The sequence below is a fragment of the Eurytemora carolleeae genome, unplaced genomic scaffold, assembly GCF_000591075.1.
Source record: "Eurytemora carolleeae unplaced genomic scaffold, Eaff_2.0 scaffold3, whole genome shotgun sequence".
In the NCBI taxonomy this organism is placed as follows: domain Eukaryota; kingdom Metazoa; phylum Arthropoda; class Copepoda; order Calanoida; family Temoridae; genus Eurytemora; species Eurytemora carolleeae.
Window position 1 is genome coordinate 962,349 of NW_019397377.1, and position 27,207 is coordinate 989,555.

Sequence of the window (27,207 nt, forward strand, 5' to 3'; positions counted from 1 at the left end):
CCAAAATCAAGCATAAACTAGTTTTACTACTTTCCAGTATCTGTGTCAAGATGAATGAGATTATCTATGGAAAAATCTTTAAGCCTGAAACAAATGTATCAGTGCCTTTTGTTGCAAACTCTATCTTTAAATCCTGTATTTACATGAAACATTAAATTCTCAATTCGTAAAATTTAAGAGAGAGGAAAGAATCAAAAATATCAAAAAGAAAATTTGATAGAAAGAAATTGAGCTTTTGCCAACTCTGATTGTCTTATCCCTATACCTTTGAAATCCAATGTAGATCTTTGATATTTCAAACTATGAATTCTGTTAAACCAAATAATCTAAGCTTGAAATATCAAAGGTTTGCACCACCAGGTTCCCAATTTCAAATTTGTTGTGCATTCTGTTAATTTATTATTTTGTTAATATATTCAACGATGATACATTTTTGCCGAACAAAAAATTGATATTAATCAATATATTAAAAAACATTTTTTTTTTACAAATTCCATTTTATAATATTGTAAGGGTAATTTTCTCCCAGCTGCCTCAGTATCATCTGCATCTACATCTAAACCTCAAGACAATAAGTTAAAAAGTTTAAAGAATTTGTCCAAGTCTAATTCAGTCCAACCATCAGAGTTGAAAATTCCCGGTTCAAAAAAGGGAAAGGGAAAAAAAGAAAAGAAAAAAACCAATTATGAAGAGGAAAGGAAAAAGACAAAGAAACGAAAAAAAGAAAAAGAAAGAAAGGAAAAACAGAAGAAAGACCAAATCTCTGTGTTTAAATTAGTGAGTATAATATTATTTATCCATACAAAACATCTAAACTGCAGATTTCAAAACTTCTTTGTTCAGTTTGGTTTCGCTACTCCATTGGACACTCTGCTCTTATGCCTAGGAGTTTGTTCAGCTATAGGTTGTGGAACAGCTGTTCCTTTGATGACTATCAGGTTTGTTAGAAGTTCTAAAATTTTGTTTAGAAAGGTATTATTCAAACTAGTATTTTTCTCAAAGGTTTGGGAGTATACTTCAAATGTTTGTTGATAATGAAAACTGCATTCTGTATAACGCCAGTATAACGGCCTACAGGTAAATTTGTTCACGAAAAAGATTCTTTTATCGACTCATTCAAACAAAATTATATATAGACAATCTTCTACCGAGGCAAGTGAGATCATAACGGACGCTGATGATAACGTAAGATCCTGTTATAACAATAGTCACATTTTCTTTAGGCCAATATCTACTTCGAATTATTAGAATTTATTTAGACAACCTTCTCATCATGGAGGAATAGCACGGAACCCCAGATTCCTCCAGGCCTGGTTTGTACAGACCTCAATATGGCCGAAAATCTTTTGACATTCAGCAAAAAGATGTTTAGTATTGGAATAATGGTCTGGATTGCAAGCTATTTGTTTGTTACCAGTCTGAATCTCGCAGCAGAGCGCCAGGTTTATAAAAAAAAATTGCACTGTTTAAGTTCCATACCTTATGGTTGATAATGTATTTTTTTCATGGAATTAGAGAAATCCAATCTAAAATTATTTCCTGTTTATATAAGGCTTATCGAATAAGAACGGAGTTCTTGAAAGCTATTCTGAGGCAAGATATCAGTTGGTTCGACACTACAACGACAACTGATTTTGCAACAAAGATGACAGAGTTAGTATATACATGATTTTTATAATTGATAAAATATTTTCATATTGGTTCATTGAATATCAACGTTTAGGGATTTAAACAAGATTCAAGAAGGTTTAGGTGAAAAAATAGGCATGCTCTGCTTCTTTATGTCAACATTCGTCTGCTCAATAATAACAGGTTTGGTCAACATTTGAGAATAAATTATTTAACAATGTGAGCAGTCAACTTTTGAAAACTAAAAATAGCGATAAGAAATATTTTTTATCATTATTTATGTTTCATATACATATATATATCTGAAGTTTCAATAGTGGAATTATCCACATATTTCAGCACATTCACACAACTTAGCGCTGTGTGAACCTGTAGTAACATGAATTATCATGCTTATCCCAGATTCAGTCTTACAATTGAAAATAAGAGTAGCTGAATTATCAAGAATTTACAAGTCCAGTTTTAGAATACAGATATATTCACTGTCTGTTACAAAAATAACTCATCTTTGATCCATGAACTGAATCCTCTGTGTAAATGACCTCAAACCTAATTTGGATTTAGTGATTGACTCCCCTATGCTGTACAGCTATGGGGTTACCCTAAAATTCTGGGGGTTTTTTTCGGAAAAACGTTTACAAGAAGGAACATTACCCTTAAAACTTTCCTTGTTCCTGAATATTATTCTTAGTCTTTTATAACGAAAAAAAAACTTGATCTTGGAGGACAAAAAATCATATTTGGTATTTGGTACAGAGGTTTGTAAGCAGAATTTGGTAATGATGATTTGGTAAGTACACAATTGTGACAGTTTGATATAGTGTACAAATGTGACAATTTGGTAAGTACACAATTATGACAATTTTGGAAGTGCACAATTGTGCCTATCTATATATATATATACTTTGCTTGTCTGTTTGTATCCAATAAATGTTAAACCGGCTTAACTGATCGGGACCAAATTTTGAGTGGGACATCACGTGACCCCAGGGAAGGTTTATGGATGATCCAAATTTCAAAAATTCGCCTCCAGCAAAATTTGATTTACATAAAATTTTGAAAATCCATATTTATTTTTAGGAAATCCGCAAGCGTTTTCTTTGTTTATCTTTGACAATGAATACAAAGAGAAAATGTTCACAATTGAAATAGAAGATGGGCGCGAAGCGCCCCTATAAAGCCTAGTTTAGTAAATACACAAAAGTGACAATTTGGTGATTTATATATATATTTTGATTTGTTTATCTGCAATATACGTGTAGTTTTTCTACTAATAAATACAGACTACACTGAAAATATTTTATTATTATATATTGGGGTGTATTTTTGTCTATATGTGTGACTGCATATCCGTCATTGTATTTGACTTTATATGTGTGTCTAAAGTTTACACAGTGTCATTACTTTTGATAAGATACCAAATAGCCATTAATAATTTGTCTTTTCAGGTTTTTACCAAATCGTCATTGCCAAATTTTTGTTACAAACGAAAACTTTTCCCGTCCCCTTTTCAAAAACTTCCATTAGTCTTAGCTAGAGTTGTTTCTAAAAAACAAAAAAATCGATATTTGAGTTTTTGGGGGATCTGTAATTCTGTATTCAATGAGGTTTTTAAAGACACTATACATACTCATGCTTTAGCATTTCTGAAGGGTTGGGAGCTAACTTTAGTGCTGCTCTCAATGATTCCACTTATGGGCATGGCTTCAGGATTTTTGACAAAAGCCCAGGTAAAATATTGTTAAAGGAAATTTTAAAATTGCGAATATGAATTTTTCTGCCATGATTCTTGTCTATATTTTATGAAACTGTGCTCTGAAGTAATTATCGTGCAAGCTATAATGTTAAAATAGCTGTCCAATTTGGATCTGTAGGTCATTGAATGAAGTAAACCTTAATTTTATTTCAATTACGCACATCAAATGAATGTATTAATATGAAAATGTACTTTACTCCACATATATTGTATCACTGTGCTATAAAGCTTAGTTTTAAAAATGTGAAATAAATCTTTATAAAAAAAGCATTTTCAATTTGTATGAAAATGAAATTAAAATTATCTTTTTATTTTTGCTTTGTCTAAAAGCTTGTCAGCTCTAAAAATAACCACTGTGTTAATACAAATGCACAAACAATTCATTAAATTATTATTATTATTAAAGATTTATTAACTCACATTGATATGTATACATATTACATATTTCATATATTAATGGTCTTTTAATTTGTTTTGTTAAGGAAAAATATTAGAAGTATTCACTCTAATAATCTCTGAATTTTATAAACCTCCTTTTCAAAGATATCTAGTCAGGCTATAACAATATTATATAGGCACAACATGTTCTTCAAGGGAGTGTTAGTGAAAAATGAAATATTTGACGGTGATTACTGCTGCTAATCTTACTTCAATCTGTTGCGTCTATAAGGAGAAAATTGTTAAAATATTTTTAAATAATCGAGGCCCAAGTTTTACAATTGTTTCAACAGTTTTCAAATGTTTAAGTTTCTATTAATTTTCTAGTTAATTTACATTTTAAAATGATACATTTTTCATTCGTTCCCTTTGGATGAACATTAAAATGGGAACATTTTTTTGGTTAAAATTGTAAGGTTTGTTTAGTCATAATTAGATATTTTGCTACAGTGAGAACCAGAAAACTATGGAACAGAAGGACAACATCACAGTGCATTTGATGTCGTTACAAATTAGCAAAAAAACATTAAGTAGTTTCTTATTAAATCACTTATTCAGTTACATTGGTCTGCTTGATTCTAAAATGTCGTCTTCCTGTGCCAGAGTTTTCTGGTTATCATGCTGCAAATGAATATTATAAAACAAAAGATTAAGCTTAAATTCAATTTTCTTAGCATTTGAGACTGAAATGTTAGTGCAGTTCAGTTTAGTGTATGACACTTCCAGTTCTGTTGCGTTTATTGCGCGCAATTATTACGGAATTGCGCGCAAGGGCTCGCAATTGCACGCAAGTAAAATCCACTTGCGTTAGAAACACTAGATAGAAGTAATCAAGATTAGTAGCAATCACCATCGATTACTTTTCGACTTAAGCCTATATTCCCTTTAATTTTTTTGCGAACACTCCCTTTAAGTTTTTGAAATTCAAATTTAAGTTTCTCCCCTTCTGAAATTATATTTGTCCCAAGCTTTTCGATAAAAAGAAATTTTTTGTCCAAAAACTGTTTTGGACCTGCGATACAAAATGATAGCGTTATATATATTATAATTTGAGGTCAACAATTTATTTCGTTGATTTGATCTTTTCTCTAATGTATGTGAATGCCTTTATATGAAATGTGTCTAATGTCACAATCTCAAATTTTCTAATCCTTATATCTTTGCAATCTGATGGTAAACCTTTAATATTTCTAAATAGATTATTTATGCCTAAAGAATTTAAAGTTTGGAAAGGTCTCCGACATCGGGTTGCATAGATTTAGGGATTAGAAAATCAGAGTTTGAGACGAAGGCTCAATTCCTTTGAAAGAATATAACTTGCTGCTAGGCTTCTTACGCATTCAAAGAGTCATCTGCATATGGACAAGCTGGTGCAGTCGCAGAAGAAGTACTTAGCAATATCAAAACTGTCCTTGCTTTCGGAGGAGAGGCCAAAGAAGTAGATAGGTGAATTGATATTTAAATTTGAGTTTAACGAATATCTTCTTCTGGGGGTACACCTATGTTGTCTTGGTTGTGCCATTTGGAAACCATTCGTGAAGACAAAAATAGAGATTCGTATCTTTTAAATTTGCCTTAATTCTATTTCTAATAACGATATTCAAGATTTATTTTTACTTTTCTTACTTTTATATTACATAGTCCAAGCTTTCTATTTAAAACTGCAGGCTTTAATATCAAGTGTTTGATTGTTTATCTTACCTTAAAGGGAGTGTTTGCGAAAAATGAAAGGGGGTATAGGCGCATTTAATGCGATATAAAAGCGCTTTTGATCACTTCTAATCTTACTTCTATCTGTTGCGTCTATAAGGAGAAAATTGTTAAAGACGTCTCATACCGAATAACTTAGCGTCCATACAAATATATAAAAATATAAACTATATACAAATGTGGCGAAAGATAATCGATGACTATAGGTTGTAATATCTGAATGATTTGTTTGAAATAAAATAGATTTTTTACGGTCTAACTGTCTACGCAGTATGTTACAATTTTCTCAATTTTCATTGACGCTAAGTTATTCTTTAACATTTTTCTCCTTATAGACGCAACAGATAAGATTAGTAGCGATCAAAAACGCTTTTTTATCGCATTAAGCCTGTACCCCTTTCATTTTTCGCGAACACTCCCTTAACAGGACTATATTAATTTATTTAGACCTACTTCTCATAACTGGATTCGCCGGGTCAAGGGAATTTAAAAAATGCATGATTTGTCATATTCATGTAACCTTTGTCTCTAAATACATTTTGTTTTAACTAAATTTTACAAACAAATAATTGCATTGGAATAAAGTTTTTTTCATAAACTTAAATTTTCACTTCCTAATATCTTCTCAAACTGATGGTGTTAACCTTTAATGTTTCAAACTTTGACTTCTTAATCTAACAGAATTCATAGTTTGAAATATCAAAGGTCTAAGACATTGGGTTGCCAAGATATAAGGATTAGAAAATCAGAATTTGCGGCAAAAAGTCAGTTCCTTTGTAAATTTTTGCAGATTATTTTTGTAGAACACTATAAGCTTTACAAATATGTGCATAATGTATACAGTATTACATTAAGGAAATAGCACCACATAGTACAGAGTTATCCACAAAGAATAAGACTAATACAGTACACCAAGAACAGAGTCCGTACTGTCGTCCCTAAAGTCTCTTTCTTTGTGGTTAACCCTGTATAACCTTTTACAGTCTATGTATTATATATTTCTAGATATACTCAAAAACTCAAGCCTGCAAGGAAATCTGGAGTTGTCCGAAGCGCTTTTACCGGAGTTTCTGGTGGAATAACTTTTGTAATCATGTACACCGTTTATGGTGTTGGATTTTGGTATGGAGTCAAATTGATATTTGACGATATTGAAAGATGTAGGGGGGAGTGGGTCTGCTCAAATGAATATACTCCGGAGAATCTGGTAATCATCTTCTTTAGTGTGCTTCTTGGTGGATTTCAGATTGGACAATCTGCACCATATGCGGAGGCTTTATCACAAGGTATAGGTCAGGGAGGGAGGGGTGCAGCTGTTCTCTGGGTTTTGGAATTGCTTCCAGGGTTTTGGAGTAAAATGTGAAAATTTATCTGACCCTCTATGAAAAGTCTTTTAAAAGGGGTACTTTAAAACCGAAAATTGAAAAAAGGTCAGCGCTACCCCTTGTTTATTGTCGTTGTTTAGATATTTGCAGGGAAAAAATTGCAAAGGAATTGAGTTTTTGCCACAAACTCAAACCTTCTGATCCCAATATCTTTGCAACCTGATGGTGCAAGCCTTTGATATTTCAAACTTAGGTTATTTTATCTATAAGTATTAATAGTTTGAAATATCTAAGGTCTACGACATTGGGTTACAAAGATATAGAGATTAGAAAATCAGAGTTTGTGGCAAAAACTCAACTCCTTTCAGTCTAAGTAGCCTTGAAGTTTTTCTGAAAAAACTTGTAAGTGCTTTACATAAAAGACCTACGGCTACATCCAACACCCTGACAAGACAAAGCAGACAAGGACTTTGGAAGCTCCCTGTCTCAGGGAACCGGGATATTTCCTAGGATGTAATAATTACATATATTGTCATGTTTTTAAATTATCAAACTGCAAGTTTGTGTTTCAATGGTACAAAATTCCTGGCATAATAGAATGATTACTCCAGTATGAATTTATATCATTATCTAACAGTTTCTATTTCTATTATCTAACAATTTCTATGAAGGGGATGGTTCATCTTATATCAAAAAACAAATTGAAAAATATTTCAATTTTTTGTTTCAGCAATGAGCTCTGCCACGGCAATCTTCAGAATCATTGAGCGAACACCTAAAATAGACAGCTTATCCGACAGAGGAATGAAACCAATTTCTGTAGACGATAATATATGTTTTCGAAACCTAACCTTCAAATATCCATCCCGGAACACTGTCTCTGTGTTAAAGAACATAACATTTGAGGCATGTAATAATTTTTTATATATTCTATTGAATTCCAAAAGTTGTGAATACAAATTAATTAAGTAACTTAGGTCAAGAAAGGACAAACTGTTGCACTTATTGGAGCATCAGGATGTGGAAAATCCACAGTTCTTCAGCTCATTCAACGATTTTATGACCCTGTGGAAGGTTCAATAGAGTTGGATGGAAGAAATATTCGGTAATTTAAAAACGTGATAATTTTTGAATTGTAAGATTTTACTTTTTGCTGAAAGAGTGTCTCAAAAAGCACTGTAATTGAGACAAAAATAATAATCTATCATAAAAGATTTCTTAAAATTAGAAGTTTTATTTTGTAATTGTAACTTAAGTTCGTATTTTTTATCCCTGTACAAAAAAGTTATCATATTTAGGGTAAAAAAAAAGATTTACAAGAAGAATCAAATTCAACTTTTTTAAATTTAAATCATTTTAAATTTTTGGGTTACACTAAAGTCTTATAATCATTCTAAATTATTTTAAGGAGTTTGAATGTTGGATGGATGCGCGAAAGAATCGGTGTTGTTAGTCAGGAACCGGTTCTTTTTGATTTAAGCATTTTGGAGAACATTCGAGTAGGTCGCGTTGAAGTTACTCAAGATGAGGTTGTTAAAGCTGCAAAGGAAGCCAATGCATTTGATTTCATTATGAAATTGCCAAAAAGATTTGACACTCATGTTGGAGAAAGAGGAGCACAGTTATCAGGTGTGTAGTAATTGTGTTAGATAATTCATCCATCTATGGTATTTCAAGGTTTGCTTCTGTTTGTTTATTTCGTTTCGTTTATTTTAATATCAAATAATAAGCGTCGACACGGAAAATGGTTTTGTGCTACCTAATATTACCATTAAAGGGACAGATCGGCTATGTAAGGTAGTTGAACTGAGTATGCAGTGTTGTGGACAAATTCTTTGGATTTCATTTCATTCCAAAATTGTACTTTTGGGTAGATACGTTTTCAGAATTTTTTTTAATATAAAATAACAACGACAAAAAATGTAAACAAAATTCTACAGTGAACTAATTAGTTGTTTAGGAACAGGTTGAGATAATAAAAATTAATCTTATCATCGAAAATAAGTAATCTTATTCAATTATTAGTTTCTATAATCTCTCATTATTCACAAAGATTATCTGCAGATTTTCTGGATTTTTTATTGAAAAGACGACATTTGAAGAATTTGTAAAAATCTGCGAATAAATTCATAGAAATTAAGATATTCAATATAATTATGAAAACAAAATAATTGATTCTAGCATTGATTTATTGACAAATTTCTTTCGAGAAATATGTTCCTAACCATCTAATTAGTTTACTGTATAATTTTTACTTTATTTTTTTGTCGTCTTTACTAAATAATTTAAAAAAAGAACGATTCTGAAAACGTACCCACCCAAATTCATGATTTTGAACATCGACTATGCTGCACTTAAACTCAGTATAATTATACATCGTGGTAACGTTTCATATGTCTCAAATGAATCCTAAACACTGCATACTCAGTTTAACTACCTTACATAGCCGGTCTGTCCCTTTAACCATTGCCGGTCGAAATAAAAAAAAGCTTCCAAAAAATTTAGAGTAACAAAAAACTTTATGAAAATCCAAATTATGATACAAATAGAAGAATTCTAAGAAAATTGAAGGCATTGGCAGCATCTGTGAAGATAAAATTATGCATGAAATCAGGTGCAGTCTTAATGCGCCCCTTTTAAGGTCTTTTATATATTTAATTGTTATTTATATTTGTTGGTTCGTTTCGACCAGGATGAACCACTTTTAACACTTTTCCCATTATCGAAAAATAAAAATTGCCTTTATTTCTATTGATAAAAGAAACATACAAGGCGTCACAATAAACCTGAAAGTTAGGATACAGATTGAAGAACTTCTTTGATCTCAAAATGGTGTTTGGTATTTTTTTGGTCAACTAACTTTTACTTAAGCGTTACATGTATGATTCTCGATACAAAATTTGCTTAGTCTTGATATTTTAAAAAAATGGTCGGCTAATTTTGTGCCTTTATCATTACCAGAGAAGTATTCGAAATTTCGTTCAGAATTAATTTTATTAAATAAATTCAATTCATCAGAATCTGAACGAAATTTTCTAAGTGTAAATTGTAACTTTGAAAGCACAAAAAAGGCAGACTATCTTTTGGAAATGCCATGTCCAGGGGTATTTTGTGATTATAAATTGAAGCCTTTTACTTCTAAAAAGAGGTAGCTGATATTATGCTACAATCGTTTTAAAGATCAGTGACATCTCTCAGTCTCAATTAAAGATAAAAATAGTCTATGAAATCACTAATGGTATATTTTTTGCTGCAGCCACTCAATAACACGGCTTTAAATAAAAAATAATATCATTTGAATGTATATAAACATTCTTTCTACTCGAAGCTAATAAACTGTTTGTTTGATTTAAAAAATAAACCCTCGATTTGATGATTGTGCTTCCACCTTTTTGCAACTACCATCGCATTCTGTAAATTGTAGAAAGTGGCATTATTTAACCATAACAGGCTGGGGGGGCGTTTGGCGCCCCCTATGTAGTTTTTTTGTCCTAGCACTCTCATTTTTGACACTATCATCGTGAAACTTTTAATGAATAGTAATTTAAAGGATTTTTTGTAAAATTTTTTTTTAATGCATAGGGTTTGATACAGGGCGGAAAAAAAATCGGTAAAAAAATCTAAAATAGCTCATAACTTTTTTGTGACTAAAGCTACATATCTATTTTTTTGAAAAGCCCTTGAAAAATGGATATAGAAACATGTGTTACACTTTGATATTTGTTTAAAACAAAAAAATATTTTTTTCATTTTTCTGACGCCTTTTAAGGCTTTTTTTAACCCTCCCTAGCACTCAAACTATTAAATATATCGGTCAAATTTTTTTTTCAATGAGCTGGCATTGGCAAATTGGGCTATGTACATGCATTTTAATCCTATACCTATTCTCTATACCTTTTTTTAAGGGGTGGGCGCCAAACGCACCCCCCAGCCTTGAATTGAATTAGTATCACGTTTCAAATATAAATTTTAAAATATTTTAACCATTCTATTTAGGAGGTCAAAAGCAAAGGGTTGCCATAGCAAGAGCTCTAGTACGAAACCCTTCAATCCTGTTGTTAGACGAGGCAACATCTGCACTTGATACTGAAAGTGAAGGTTTAGTGCAAAGTGCAATGGAACGAGCTAAATATGGAAGAACTACAATCGTTGTAGCTCAAAGACTGTCTACAATCAGGCAAGAAACCCAATCATGCTCCTCAACGAATTTAAATTTAATTAAAACATATTTAAGGAATGCTGACAAAATACTTGTTATGAAAGAAGGAAGCATTGAAGAGGAAGGAACGCATAGCGAACTAATGGGTATGGATTTTTTTGTGCAAATTTAGAATAAAAAGTTAGTTTTAAAATGCTTTTATCAGATAAAAGAGGACTCTACCACAGTATGATAAGTAGAAAATTTGGATTCAAGGCAACCAATGAGGTACATTTAAAGTCAATTAAAATAATTATAATTGTTTTGTGACTATTATAAGCTCTTTATATAAAGAAGGCTTCAATGAAGGGGGAAAAGAAATGTTCATTAAGTTTTGCGAAACATTTTAAGGTACTTCTAAACGTCTGAGCCCTCGCAAAACTAAATGAACATACCTGCATATACATCAACTATACACTCGATTGCATTTGTAATCTCAAATGAAATTACATAAAAAAGTTATAAAAAGAAATATTAACATTAAATTAAATGCGGTTTAGTTCAAGAACACTATCAAATTTCATGATTTCCTATTTTTCTTTTGTGGGATATTGACCTGCTGCCAATTTACTTTGACAATGGCATGCTGCTTAGTCAAAAAAATCATTCTTTTTGCTACACTGTATAAAAATCATCCCGCAAGGAAGATAAACTGCCTTCTCAAATCAGAGATACTTATGAAGAAGTCCGTTTTGGTTTGGTGGAAATACAGTTTACTGCATTTTTTTGAATAGATAAAATATAGGTGGACTCCTTTCCATTTCTCTCAGAAGGAAGAACATTCACAATAACCCATTCCATAAAAACCTTCCCGCTTTTTCATTAACAAATAAATTATTTGAGAAAAAATAGATATGCGCATAGGAAATATTGAAGCTCAAACCAGAACCATATTACAGATATCAGTTAGCCGCAATTTTTGCCAGAAACAGAATTTAAACAAAATCAAACCTAAACATACCAACCTAAAAATATTATCATGTTTAACGTTTTTCCAGATTGAAGAGGATTTAGTGTTAGAGTCCCTGTCTCAAGAAGTAGATCTTTCAAATTTTCAAGATGAAACCAGAGGTCGACAACGACTGCCAACCCAAGTAAATTTTTTCACTCACAATTCTTAAAATCATCCATGTATTTTCCAGATAAATTACAATCCCGTTCATACTTGGTCCACCTGCTTATATGATTGAAGTATTAATTTCTTTTAACAGTTTAGCAGTTTATATTTAAACTGTTATATATCTTAAAAAAACAGAGAGGCATATTTTTTTACATGGTTTACTGAACATGTGTAATAATTGGAAGCATGTTGATAGTTGGAAGCATGTTGGGACAGACTTAAGTAGGGTTGGGGGCAGACTTAGCAGGGTTGGGGGCAGACTAAGAAGAGTTGGGGGCAGACTAAGAAGGGTTTGGGGCAGACTGATCAGGGTTGGGGCAAACAAAGCAGGGGTTGGTGCAGACTGAGCAGGGACTGGGTCAGGCTATGCAGGGTTGGGAAAAGACTGATCAGGCATGGTTGAAAGCTAACAGAACAGCTGTGGGGGCAGACTGGGCAAAGTTGGGGACAGACTGAGAAAAATTTGTTAAAGTTCTTGTATGTCCCCTGTCCAGGAATCCCCTAACACAGAGACAGTGCTTCCTGACGACCTTATCAAAGAAATTGCTGAGAAAGAGAGAGAAGATCATCTGGAAACAAACTATTTCAAGTACTATCTATTTTATTATTTTAAAACCAGTTTGATATTTACATAACAATAATATCAAGTATATAAATTGAAAGAGTCAAAATAGGATAATATTCAAATATTATGTTAAATATTTAAATTTTTTCTTTAGGATCCTACATCTAAATGCGCGCGAATGGCCTTTTATTCTGGTAAGCTTGTTAATTTCCAAAGTAAGATTTGACTTTTAATATTACATTTTTTACAGATCGGAGTCTTGTCAAGTGCTGTGATGGGTGGAGTAATGCCTTCTTTCGCATTCCTTTTCGGGGACGTACTTTCAATCTTTGTCTGGGAAAATATACAGGCAAATAATATGTTATATTCCATTCTGAACAACATTAGTTACCAGTACATTTTATGATAAACTTTTTCTCACAGAAATAAATGTACTAAATATTCTGTAGGGAGGAAATGTATCTAATACAAATTTTTCTCATGTTTGCTGTTTTTGTTCTTAAAAGAATTGAGTCTTTGCCACAAACTCTGATTTTCTAGTCCCTATATCTTTGTGACCTGCTGACGTAGACCTTAGATATTTAAAACTATGAATTCTGTTACGAAATCAAGTAATCAATGAGTGCAATATAAAAGGTTTACACAATCAAGTTGCAAAGATATAGAGATTAGAAATTTTGAGTTTGTGGCAAAGACGCAATTTTTCGTAAATACTCGGAAAAATTAGGGATAAGTTGGCAGTTCTCCCTTGTAAATCTTGCTAATAGAAGTGTTCACTCTGATTTGTTAAAAATCATGCTTTAAGGCTGAAAAGTTGATTTTAACGTATACTAAATGCAATAAACGTATGAAGCCAAAACAACAAAATCAACGGATATTTTAATTATGTATGTTGTGTCCCTGAAACTTATTATTTGACAGACTAGTAAATATTATGAATTTAAAGGAAGCACGGGACCACTCTTTATATAACTGTTTCCTCTTCATTGGTTTAGGCGTTGCAAGTGGAATGGCAATGTTCTTACAGGTTAATTATTTATGCAATATTAACAATTATGCAAAATTTCCTACCTCAGATGCTCATGGTTACAATAGCATGAGACTGTAGAAAAAACGAGCTAAATTGTTTTCAGATTTAACGGTTTGAAGATCAAATTCGAAATTTGTATTTGACGCCATTCTTTCAGGGTGTATAATGTATATAAAGATTTATGATTTATAATGACGAATTTTGATATTCTAGGGGTACATGTTTGGAATATCTGGCGAACATCTGACCTACAGGTTAAACTGTTTTTCTTTTGTTTTCAACACGTTTTCAATAAGCAAAAACTTTAAAATTTGGACAAAAAAACAGCCGTTTTTAAATACTCAGGCTCAGAATATTGGCATTTACGCATATGTTGAAGCAAGAACTTGGTTGGTTTGATGATCAACGGAACAACACGGGTAAGACTAACAGAAGATTATTTTCAGAAAATTGTTTAAAGGACTTTTGAAAATTCTGTACGGAAAAGTTTTATTTTCGGAAAAAATGCTCTACATGATATTTTCTTACTAAATTGTTTCAAGGAAAATTGAACTTCTTAGTTAACAATTTTCGACATAAAGGGTAAATATTGAAACTATTTAATTAATGCAATGTTTATATTTGAGGTTCCCTGTGTACTAGACTGTCTGCCGATGCATCAAAGGTTCAGGGTGCAACAGGTGCTAGGATTGGTTCCGTGTTGCAGGTATCTTTTTTATGTCGTACAGAAAATTGGGACATTTTTGGAATGAATTCAAAGTTGAAATTTACAGCGTAGGTAAAAACATGTCAACATTAGCAGTTTAGGAATTCTAATTTTGTATTATCTTTTTTTTATTTAAATGGTAAGATATTGAAGGCCGTCATTAATAGAACATACGATATTGCCAATTTACTCGAATATCTTGGAATTCTTCTACTTTAATCAAAATGATTAAAAAAGCGAGACAAAATTAGCTTTTAATTAGTTATTCAAATGGTCTTAAGAAATAAAATATTTAACTTTTTACTTTATTTTCTCGGATTCAAAACTTATTTTTGTAATTAGATTAATTATGAATTTTTACCATGCATGATGAGTAGGGGTATAATCAATTATTACCATTCTTCTCCCGTCTATGTGGTTGTTTTTACATTAAACACTATAAACGCATTAATATTAAAGCAATGTTTTAATAAGCCATTGTTTTTGCAAGTTAAAATTGCCTTCAGGAAACCGTTTTCTATGACATGATATTCACAAAGACTGTAGAGTGTAGAGAAGTATCCTTCGAACTAAAGATTTGTATTAAAACAGTGAATTAAGAAATGTAGCAATGGTAAATATCCAGATAATAAAACAAATTAGAAACAAAATACTGAGACCAAAAGTTTACAGAAATCAGTTTATTGGCACTTTATCATACAATTTTGCAAATATCAAAACAAAAATAAATGGAAAGTTGATTTTTTATAATGAATGGTTGATTTTTTATGATGAATGGTTGGTTTTTTATAACAAATGGTTGATTTTTTATAATGAATGGTTGATTTTTTAATCAATTTGTACCTGATTTGAAGAGTAAAAGTTTTGGGTACTTCTTGGATTTTTGAAATAACATTTTCAACTATAAACTCTGCAAGAATAAATTGCCTATGTTTGACATATTAAAGGATTACACCATCAGTTTTCTTTAGTTAACATTTTGTTCCAAATTTTGCTATCAAACTTGCTCCTACTTTGAACGCTATTTGCTGAGGGTAGTCTTTTTACAATTACTCATTTTTGCTTTCATATCTTTTTCAGGGAGTGGCTGGTTGCATCATCTCATTAATGTTTGGTAACATTTTATTTTAGCGGCAAACTAATTAATCAAAAAATCTTTTTATATAAATTTTATATTTTGCTATGTACAAATATGAATGTAGCCATATTTGAAAGGATGAAAGGAAAAGGATCTTTTGGTTTCGTTTCTGCCTGAAAATGTTCTTTTATGGTGAAAAGGATATACTGTGTCAAAAAACATATTTCTAGGAATCTACTATTCTTGGGAACTCACGCTTGCAGCAGGAATCTTTTATCCCTTCCTGATCGGTAAGAAAAGTCTTCCTTGACATTAACTTATATTTCAAAGAAATAAACATTTTAAAAATTAAAAGAAAAACAAGCATTTGTAGGTTGAAATAATGATATGCAGTGTAGGATATATTTAGGTGCTGCTTTCCTGCACATGAAGGTCATAATAGGCGTAGATACAGTGGAACAGAAAGCGTTTGAGAGGTCTACAAAGGTAATTAAAAGAAAAAATTTTTAAAAATAATTTAGCTGAATCTTTTTAGCTTGCTGTTGATGCCATATCTAATATCAGAACTGTAGCAAGTACAAGGTAAATACTTTTTTTTTTACACGTTTTTGAACTCAATTAATTTCAATCTTTTTTTTTAGGAGCGAGGAAAGTTTTATAATGATGTTTCTGATGGAATTAAGGAAAATAATTAGTTAAAAAATTAGGGGGAAAAAAAATCAATTATAATGAAAAATTGAAAATCCATAAATATTTTGAAAGTATTAAAATGCTAGTTTAAACCTGAAGCAGTCTTTTATTTGCAATTCAGAAATTTAACAAAAGGTCATTTTTTGACTAAATTCTATCTAGAGATCCGCACTCCCTGATATTGAGCAGGATACACCTGAGGTATAATGATATTATTTTAGTGTTTTTAGATGTAAATATGTTTTACTTAATTCAGAGGTTTGGTGTTTGGATTTTCACAGGCTATTCAGTTCTTTAGCTGGGGGGCCTGTATAGGTATTGGTGGATACCTCATACAAAGCGGAAAGCTCAAGTTTTTTGAAGTGTTTAAGTAAGTATAAGTTTACAAAGATTATCATTTATTTGCTCGCATATTGGCAATTTTGTGGTCAATATGGGGGAGATTTTACCTAATCAAGTTAAAACAAATACTTAATAGTTGGGCGCAAACCCAATTCATTATTCTAATTTTACAGTGACTAATCTTTTAGGTTTTCATATTCATTTTTTCAGGGTATCCAACGCTATAATTGGCGGTGCTGGAATGATCGGATACTCCTTTGCCTTTACTTCTGATCTACAAAAGGAAGTATTTTAGTTATATAATTGTTGGAAGCAGTTTAAAGAAATATATGAACACAGTGCAAACACAATTAAGCATACTTCGTAGTCTAAATATTTAAAATTCTTAAAAAATGGAGAACAAATATTACAATAATACATGATTTTCCTCTTGCGTTTGGAAATGATTTTCATGAAAAATAAGTAACATTTTAAACTTAGGCTATGATGGCAGCAGGACGACTTTCTTCCATCTGGGCAAGAAAATCCAAGGTCAATTTTTTACACTTTTTGTCATTTGTGTTTGTGGTTACTGGTCAGAGAACGACCAAAAATGCTAAGTAGATTACATAAGTAAGAACCGAAAGGTGAGTCTTTTGGAAGTGATGCTTTTTCAAATTCTACATATAATAATTGATATCAAAAGAATTTTTTTAATTCACCCCCACCCTACCATAAATTCGGGATAAGGTTAAGTATAATGTTGGGATAAAATTATATTTATAGATTGACGTAGATAGTAAGGAAGGAGTTATTACAGCAGAAAACATGGCAGACATAACTTTTACTGACGTGGAGTTCTCTTACCCAACTAGGTAGATATTTACAAATCTTTACCTTATTGTTGAAGCTTCTTTTATATTTTATCCTTGTTTGATGAATGTATTTAAATTTTCTAGACGAAATGAAAAAGTGCTTAACCGTCTGAGACTTTCAATAAGAAAAGGAGAAAAGGTCGCCTTGGTTGGAGCTTCAGGTTGTGGTAAATCAACCGTAATCCAAGTAAGTTATGATGTATCGACATTTTAAACTATATTTATCAATTCAAAGAGTTGTTATGTTTTAATTTCATCAAACATTAAATAATTAAATTTGATTGATTTTGATTGCTAGCTTGCTTCTTTGATTTGGCCTAGACTCAATTATACAAAGATATCGTTGGTTAACCTCTCTGTGAAGAAAACGAGAGTTTGGGACGTACAAACATGCACAAATGAGGACTACAAACATGCGCGCTATTTCATTTATTAAGATAATTATCTTTAAGTTGATCCAGAGATTTTACGAGCTTGACGGTGGAGATTTAACCATTCAAAACGAAAAGTTAAAGAATATCAACTTGGCTTGGCTTAGATCTCAGATTGGTATAGTGTCACAGGTGATAGCGTTGGATTATTAGATGATTTTAATCTGAACATGAGCTATAAGACCTCAAAATCACAATCAATTTTTTGTTTTTGTTTTTAAATCAGATATCTTTTATCTGAAAGAATTCAGAAATTAAAATCTCAAACTCTAGCTGATATGTGATTGATCTGAAAATTGGCAAAAATAAAAATATTGTTGCATACAGATTCTTCGATTCTTCTTTGTGTGTATTAAAGCTAAATCTAGGAGCCAGTGTTGTTTGATAGATCAATTGCCGAGAACATAATGTACGGCGACAATTCAAGAGATGTTTCTATTGAGGAGGTAGAGTTTTAAAGAATTAACTTGGCCATCATTTTTACTACAATATTTTCTTAAAAGCTATGAGGGTGCAACAAATTTTTGCATTGCACATTTTTTCTTTCTCCTATCTGAAACTTCTTCTTTAAGATTTTTAAGAAAAAAATCATTATAGATTTTTCTATATGAAATAAACATTAAAGAAATAAATACTTAAAAAAAGAACTAGTTTTTCTTAATTCCTTGATTGAGAATATCTATGTACAAGCAGGTTAAACTGAAGTAAATTTATTTAAAATTTAAATGACTGTCATAATGCTGTTAACTTTAAGTAGCATTTATACATGTTGTAAAATGAGTTTTGGAGTTTTGAAATTTTTGCTTTTTGTGTTCAATTTGCGGGGCGCACCTAGGGATGTTAACGTTTTCATTTTTCAGAAAAACGATCGTTTCGTTATGAAAACGACGACGAAAAATAGAAAACGAACCGATCGTTTTTAAAAACGATCGTTTTTTAAAAAGTTCGTTTCTAAAAAATGGTCGTTTTTAAAACGATCGTTTTTCAAAACGCTAGTTTTTAAGAACGATCATTTTTTAAAACGATCAATCGTATAAAAAAATCTTTTTAATAAAAACGATCGTTTTCAAAAACGATCGCTATTCGTTTTCTGAAAGTTCAAAACGAGTGGGTTGTTTTTAAAAACGATCGTTTTTTCCGAAAACGAAACGATCGTTTTTGAAAACGAAAAAAAACCGATCGTTTAACGATCGTTTAACGATCGTTTTCAAAAACGATTAACAACCCTAGGCGCACCTCTATTTAAAAAAGATGTGGAGCGAAATTAAGTACAAGCTATTTTCGTGTTTCTAGCTTGAGTGCTATTTTCACAATTTCCTTTTTCTGTAGCAAGAAATCCATTAGTCAGTTTCATAGAGAAACTGAGACGGAAAAAATCAATCAAAAATCAAAAAGTCAATAACTTTGACATTTTTATTCCGACAAAGGTTTAATTATGGGTACTGATTTGAATCGAGAGTCTATAGAAATTACGTCTTCAATCCTCCTTTAATCTTGTCTCTTAATCCACAGTTTAAAGGGTAGACTGGAGTAAAATAAAGATACAGTTTACCTATCTACATTACATTATTGAGAGCCATGCATGCTTATAGGTTATCGAGTGTGCTAGAAAAGCAAACATACACAACTTTATAACTTCTCTCCCCAACGGGTAAGATTAATATAATCTAAAAATCTAATCAAAATCTAGATATTTATTTAAAATCTGATTCAGTTATTTTAATGCGTTTTGTGCTATCGCTTACAAAAAAAAATTTTCTGGGACAACATAAATGGCCTTGCTGACCAAAATTGTCTTAACCCTATCTCTGCTGGGGTACTTGAAAACCAGGATATGCTGGGGGGGGGGTTCAATTTGACCCCCCCTCTAAATCCCATGTTTGATATGACAAATGATACATCATTCGAAAGCTCTTGTGCTCTACTTTTAGAATCTGCAAAAAAATTTGCAAATTTGCTAAAATTGAATTTTTTATCGCAAAATCCAGTTATATAGTACAAATGATTTCAAAAAAAATTTGTCCAAAAAATTCAAAATTATACATTTTTGAAAAGCCCATGACCATGCCATTTCAAATATGCAAAATATTTAGCAAAATTTTGAATAACCTGATTTTTAAACAAGAAAAACTAAAAATGTGCAAATTTCCTTTGACAGGTTGTTTGCAAAAAAATTCGCAAAACTTGTGCAATTCGTTTCCTTATGTCAAAGGCTTTCCAAAAAACTAAATTTTATCAAAATCTGATAAGTGGAAGTGGGTCAAAACAAAGATTTAGTTTGTTACTGGAAAAAGCAGTCATTCATGAGTCAGTTAGTATTAAAACCCGGTTTTAGGCCTAAAGGGAGGGCTTTGGGTATGTAGGAAAAGTCAGAAAATTTCAACAGCCTCAGACCAATACTTTTTGAGTTATGTAAAAAAACTACAGGGGGGGGAGGGGTCAAATAGGAATAGGAATAGGGTTAACAGATTTCAGAAAACTTAATTATATCTAATTTAACTTCATACAACAATGCTGTAATGGAAATTCCTATCTTTTAAAATAATCAAATCCCTTGTTCTAATACAGTTGTTGTACAGCCTACATGCTACTGATATTAACATTATACATAAGAATGTCGCAATTTAGTTTTCGAATTCCACATTTTTTGGATGTCACTGTTTAAACTGCAGCTTAAATAATTTTAAAAGCGGTATTTTCATTTCGGCCAGTATTTTTCAAGTTTTTTTTGAGCTTTTTTTTGACAAATGCAACAAGAAAATAGGAAATAAGTCAAATAAACTATATTTTATTTTTTTCTTCTTCTTTTAGATACGAAACTAGGGTTGGAGGGAAAGGAATCCAAATGTCTGGTGGACAAAAACAAAGAATTGCCATTGCTAGGGCGCTAATAAGACATCCTAAGGTAATTTTATAGAGTTTATGATTAAAATAGTCAAATTGTGACCAAAATTCTATGTCATGGTGTTTTTCCTTCTAGATATTACTTCTAGATGAGGCTACATCTGCATTAGACCCAGAAAATGAACAGGTTTTTATATAAAAACAATTTTTTGGGGAAATCGTTTTTTAAATCTTTTTTTTGCATTAAGTATTTCCACTTACGTTGGGACGATTCTTCTAGATAGTTCAAGATGCACTGGATGAGGCTGCTGTTGGGAGGACCTCCATCACTGTTGCACACCGCTTATCTTCAATCCAGTTTTCAGACATCATTTATATCATGGACAAAGGACAGGTGAAAGAGGAAGGAAATCAATTAATGTCTTTGCCTTCATTTCGCCACAAAAAATATTACCATTGTTGGTTTCTTGATTTTTAAAAATTTGTTATAAACAGACTAAACAATTTATTCGTTTTATATATACATAGAATGGATTGAAACGTAGGTTTGATTTAATAGCATTTACTAACTATAGGTTATTGAATGTGGTTCCCATACAGATCTTATGGAGCAAAAGAGGGTGTACTACAACTTGTGGATTAAAGGAGAAACGGAACAAAATAAAAACTGAAAAAATATTTAACATGAACTTTTTGCACAACTCACAGAGATATTTTCCGCATCGAAAGTAAATTACAAACCACGCCAAAAAATACCTATATACATAAGAACATTTGGGGACGAAAAATATCAATTAAACTTATTTGGATCCATGGAATAGATATTAAACAGAATATTTGTGTAAACCAAGGTGTGTAATTGACTTTCTAAATGTTGAAGAAAAACTAATTAAATTAATATAGAATTATAAGATAAATGTGCTCTAAGCTAATTTTTTCCTTATAAGTCTAGCTGCCCTATCAAAATTCTGAAAACATATACTCTTAGCTATTATTTATGATAATTTTTATCGTCATCAAATATTCTTTTTGAATGACAAACAATTTATAAACTGCTATCATGTTTTCTTACTTCAAACTTAATTTTGTTTCCGATTTTCATTTTTGTTCATTCTATTATCAATGAAAGTGAAGATGAAAAGGATAAAGACAAGTGATGTTGTGCAAAATGAATGTAAAAATAAATAAATTTTGTTGTTAACTTTATTTTACTGTTAAAGGGGACAGCCTATATAACTTTGTATAGCATGAAGCTCAGTAAAACTTTGCACCAAGGCTTGATTTGATTTTAATAATAAAAAATTAAGAAGGGAGCAAATTTACCCCATTTTGCCTCCTTTATCCAAGTTCTTTCACTCTTTCACTTAAACATCTAATTCAAAATCAAGCATAATAATTTGTCTTATGTAAAACAGATTTCAGAATTCCTATTCCACAGTTTTCTGGTTCTCACTGTATAACAACACACCCTGACTTTTTTCATTGCAAAGTTTGGTTACACTGACACATGACAATGTCCATGAAGTTTTACTATGGCCGGCCTATAATTGAGAGTAATTGGGGCATAAAAAATAAAAGGTTGCAAGGATGAAATGAAAAAAAATCTCTGTGAACTGAAGCACAGTAATGTGAAAAAGGAACTCCTGCGTGGGCTAATCCCATCCCCAAGAGACAAAGAGCATTTATTCAGAGCAGGGTAGACCAATCCGATAATTTTTTCCCGTAGTCCTAACACTCTAGAGACAGGGTGGTATTATTTTCATTTTTATCGGGTAAAAATTAAGCCTCTGAGAGACAAAAGTTTTTTTAACACCCTGAAATTTGTGAATTGCTCTTATTTCATCGTATTTTGATGGTTGCGTGCAATATCAAAGTGAAAAACAATTATAGGTTTCTAGCAAATGCCTAACTCCAATAAGTTCTCTGTATCAGTCCAGATATGATGCTCTTGTATCCCTCAATGTTATCAGTCTTTTAAAGATACAACTCGTGCTGACTCTCAGCTATAATACTCAGTCTGTATCCGTCCATATATGATGCTCTTGTATACCTCAATATATATTATGCAGATACAACTCAATCTAGAACTCAAGGTTCCTCAATAATAATACGTTGCTATAAGTATTCCTTAAAATCTATCGAACAGATACAACTCAATCTCGAACGAAAGGTTCCTCAATATGTATCTATCTTTCAAGACACCGAGCTGACCCTCTGCTTCTCTACAAGTGAATTAATAGGTGACTAAACCTAATAAAGCACCTAGATTCATGTTCAACTGACTTGTATTTTCTTGGTATTAAATTAATGAACGTAATTAAAGTAAATCGAAATACATGGTAATGTTATGGACCGATGCAGTGTATTTATACAACAATATGTTTTTACGTAGTTATTAACAAGCGTAGTTAGGATTACAGATAATGTACAACATAATATTGTTGAACAAAATCATTAAACTCCCCAGATCTTTTTTGAAAGTCGTCTTTACTAAGAGTTGTCTCCGGTCCAGAGTCTTAACATACACACCAAACCAAACATTCTCCGATACTCGAGTCGCAAACCAAAACAAAATCCACGTTGAAGTGATATAAGTTAAAATTCTAAAAACAACATTTTTATTTAACCCAGCAATTATTATCAGAAGATAATCATGTTTTAATCACCAACCAATCACTCCTCTTTTTGTGTATTTAAGACTCAATAATAAGTAACAATAAGTAACAATTTTGCGGAAAATCCGCGGAAATTCCCAGGAATCTTTCCTGTGAATCCACGAAAATTCCCAGGATTCTTTCACAGGAAAATTCAGTGAAAATGTCAACAGCTATTTCGAGGAATTTCTCGTAACCCATTCCAAGGAACCAGGTCTGAGGAATTTCTTGTAACCAATTCCAGGGAATTTCTTGTAACCAATTCCATGGGAATTTCTTGTTTCCAATTCTGCAGAAAAATTGGTGAAAATGGCCACTAAATTTGTGGAAATTCTTGGGAATTTCCAGCAAAAAGTTCTTCAGAACCAATTCCTGGGAAATTTTCCCAAGATTTTCTCAAGAGTTCCTCAGGAATATCTTGAAATATTCTCAGCATATTTTCTGAGCAAAATCATAAACCAGGACATAGGCCCAATAGTATAGTGAATAACTTAATAACTATATATTGCCCCTCTAACTTTTTAGAAGTATAAAAGTTAGAATGGTATAGTTGTTATTGATCTTACTGAAGTTGTCATGTATTTAGCTCACCCAACAACTTTAAAACTGTAATTCACTCCAGAGTTTGGATGTTACTACAAAAAAGTTATGAATTAATTTACAATTAATTAAAAAAATGTATTATTTGAATATCTTTTTTTAAGTTAAAGTATAGTACTCTACTCAATCCTTTTTAGATTAAAATTTTTATTTTTTGTAACTAACGTTCTTTGGTTTATTAAACCGTTCGGTTTCCTTCGCTTAAATATTTCTTGAATCCCTTGAAGTACGTCTTATCATCTTTAAAGATATCTCATAAAATCCCATTTTCCAGGAGGTTGAATCTGCTAATAAACAAACAGGTTAAGTATAGGTCTTCAAGGTCACCTGTGCAGCGGCTATGAATATCTTTGTAAATTAGACGATTATATCAATACCATAAAGACAACTTTCGATTTCTATTTTGATTTCTATTAAGCTGTTAAACTATATGAAATCATAAAAGTCAAGAGAAGCTGTCCAGTAAAAAAAGCTTCACTTTGATTACTTGTAAACTGTTAATTAAAAAAAAGATTGTTAACTATATAACCTTAAATAAAACAGTCGTCTTCTTTGTATTGATGTAATGCCTTGTGCCCATTATCTTATTTATAAAACTATCAAAACTATAAAAAAACAATCTATCATTTGTTGTATTTTTGTGGCATTGAAATAGTTTAGATATTGCCATAATTAAAAAGTATACTTTTGGTTTTCCACATGATTGATTAGTTTTCAAGAGTACCGTTGTGAATCGGGGCATTGCCATCTTTGCATAGAGGGTCATTTGAAATTATGCTCACAGTCCCTTTAATGCTCAACCTGGTGTTAGTTAAGCCACCTTCTTTAAAGGGAGTGTTCGCGAAAAATGAAAGGGGGTATAGGCTGAATATGCGATAAAAAGCCGCTTTTGATCGCTACTAATCTTACTTCTGCCTGTTGTGTCTATAAGGAGAAAACTGTTAAAGACGTCTCATACCGAAAAACTTAGCGTCCATACAAATTGAGAAAATTGCAACATACGACTTTAACTAATTTAATTATTTCTCTTGTCGCTTGCGCAACTATCTAAGAATGCCGAGCATATTTTTCGAAATCCGTTAAAAACGTTTTCTAAAAAAATAAAATATAAAAATTGGAAGAATTTAAACATTCTGACGCAAACATCATTCCGTATTTACCTAAATAGTTTTTTGGAGCTAAAATCTAATAAAATGTATATGGTATGCTCGGTGAAAGGTCTGGCGACACTTCAGAGTTATCCAGATCCCAGTAATTTAGGTAACATTTTCATATTTGTTTAGCACTCTCCCAAAGTATTGTATAATGTATTCATAATTGTCAGCTAACCATATTTTAATCGATGTTTGTTTAACCCTATCTCTGCTGGGTACTTGAAAACCAGGATGTGCTGGGAAAAAATTTGCAATTTTTTTCGCAAAACTTGTGCAATTCGTTTCCTTATGTCAAAGGCTTTCCAAAAAGCTAAATTTTATCAAAATCTGACAAGTGGAAGTGGGTCAAAACAAAGATTTAGTTTGTTCAGGCAGTGTGCCTAAGGACTCAGGACTCCATCTTACACACTCTCATCAGTCATCACACACCAATCATTTAGAAAAGTAGATTTGAGAAGATTAAGATTAGATTAAGAACAGACTTCCTGATCCTCTCCTTATATCTTTTATCCTTTACACCCTCACCTTATCCTCATTTCTCCTTAGTTTATCCTCTCTTTAGTCCTCATCCCTTGTTAATTCATCCTATCAAATATTTCCCCCCCTTTTCTCCTTCTATCCTAATTCATCTCTCTTTGAATTTCTCCCATTCTTCCTTATCTAATTTTTCTTTAAAACTAGCATTTTTTATGGTTCAAAGCAAATATAAAGGGAGTGACCGGCTATGTAAGGTTGTTGAACTGAGTATGCAGTGCTGTGGAAAACTTCTTTCGGATTCATTTGAGACATATTTAACTTTTTAAAGATCTTTAAATCCTGAGTTTGAGCGCAAATTCGACGTTCAAAACTTCTACGTTGGGCTAGGGGGTTGATACATTTTCAGAATTATTTTTTAGTTATGAAATAACGACAACGAAAATTTAAGTACAAATTATACAGTAATCTAATTAGATGGTTAAGAATATATTTCTCAAAAGAAATTTGTCAATAAATCAATGCTAAAATCATTTATTTCGTTTTCATTATTATATTGAATTTCTTATCTTCTTTGAATTTATTCGCAGATTTCTTCAAATTCTTCAAATGTCGTCTTTTCAATAATAATTCTAAAAAATCTGCGAAAATCTTTGTGAGTAATGATCCAGAATATTGAGAAAATAGAAACTAATAAATGAACAAGATTACTTATTTTCGATGATAAGCTTAATTTTTATTTTCTCAACATGTTCCTATACATCACGTTTGTATAGTTTATTCTAGAACGTTTTTTTACATTTGATGTCGTCGTTATTTAATAATTGAAAAAAAAACTAATTCTGAAAACGTATCCACGTCGAATTTTCGCTCAAAGTCATGATTTACAGATCTTTAAAAAGTTTAATATGTCCCATGCAAATGAATCCGAAAGAAGTTTTCCACAACGTTTACAACATAATTTTCAAGATGAACCATCTATTTAATATTCATGAAAACGGTTATTTTTTCGAAATTTCTTGTTTAAAGCTCTGATGTCGATAAGTGATAACTTATATAAATTCTAACATATATAAAAGAAATGCGTTTATAACGTGTGTGATACATATTCGACCTCATCCTCCGGCGCTCTGCAGGGCGGCCTGTCACACTCAAACTCACACGAACAGGTTTGTAATAGAAAAAAATCTACAAAGTTTTTACAAATATTCTGATAAAAAAATGAGTTAAGAAATAGATTTTTAAAATTTAAAAAATCTGGGCTAATTTTGTTTCTACATTGTATAGTTTGACATAAACTGGATGGTCACTCTGTCAGATTTTCAAGTTTTCAGTGCTAGTCACGAGTTACGAGTATCTTTCAGGCTCTTCTCAGTGATTGAGTATACTAAGTAGTTACATCATATACTGGTACTTTGAGATGTATACTGTTGCTAAGGGACCAACACAAATCCTTCAGAAGTCCAGAAGATCAGGTATTATATTATCTCATAATATATTTCCTCCATACTTTTGATCATATACATAGAGTCATCTATTTAGCATCTTTAACCCTATTCCTGCTGGGGGGCCCGGGGAGTCAATTTAACCCCCCCTGTAGTTTTTTTTA

General features: G+C 31.5%; 2 protein-coding genes across 2 annotated transcripts in view; both read left to right on the forward strand.

Annotated features, from left to right (window-relative positions):
• The first annotated feature begins 411 nt into the window (after positions 1–411).
• On the forward strand, positions 412–21,695 carry LOC111713933 (phosphatidylcholine translocator ABCB4). Its single transcript, XM_023488924.1, has 42 exons — positions 412–777; positions 844–938; positions 1,003–1,077; positions 1,137–1,185; positions 1,260–1,442; positions 1,553–1,653; positions 1,724–1,812; positions 3,271–3,359; positions 5,151–5,269; positions 6,539–6,819; positions 7,589–7,764; positions 7,836–7,963; positions 8,267–8,487; positions 10,855–11,035; positions 11,093–11,163; positions 11,223–11,284; positions 12,055–12,150; positions 12,671–12,765; positions 12,896–12,935; positions 12,992–13,090; positions 13,688–13,768; positions 13,985–14,025; positions 14,117–14,190; positions 14,398–14,477; positions 15,558–15,591; positions 15,786–15,845; positions 15,965–16,041; positions 16,091–16,137; positions 16,197–16,238; positions 16,408–16,446; positions 16,502–16,615; positions 16,798–16,870; positions 17,068–17,118; positions 17,353–17,441; positions 17,526–17,628; positions 17,894–18,004; positions 18,241–18,318; positions 19,465–19,523; positions 20,684–20,777; positions 20,853–20,903; positions 20,997–21,110; positions 21,292–21,695. Exons 2-42 carry the CDS (start codon positions 928–930, stop codon positions 21,385–21,387), a joined length of 3,774 nt encoding a protein of 1,257 aa, XP_023344692.1. The 5' UTR covers positions 412–777; positions 844–927; the 3' UTR covers positions 21,388–21,695.
• A 5,232-nt stretch (positions 21,696–26,927) lies between these two features.
• Positions 26,928–27,207, forward strand: part of LOC111713866 (MAPK regulated corepressor interacting protein 2) — a 3,501-nt gene continuing 3,221 nt past the window's right edge. The window contains exon 1 of the mRNA XM_023488838.1: positions 26,928–27,073. Within this exon, the coding sequence (XP_023344606.1) occupies positions 27,019–27,073 (55 nt within the window). The 5' untranslated portion in view covers positions 26,928–27,018. The remainder of the gene's footprint in view (positions 27,074–27,207) is intronic.

What these genes read in the sequence shown, in the direction of transcription:
- LOC111713933 (XM_023488924.1), top strand. An exon ending in ATCTCGCAGCAGAGCGCCAG is followed by an intron (nt 1,443 to 1,552) that starts GTTTATAAAAAA and finishes TGTTTATATAAG; the next exon opens with GCTTATCGAATAAGAACGGA. An exon ending in CTTTTATCCCTTCCTGATCG is followed by an intron (nt 15,846 to 15,964) that starts GTAAGAAAAGTC and finishes GGATATATTTAG; the next exon opens with GTGCTGCTTTCCTGCACATG.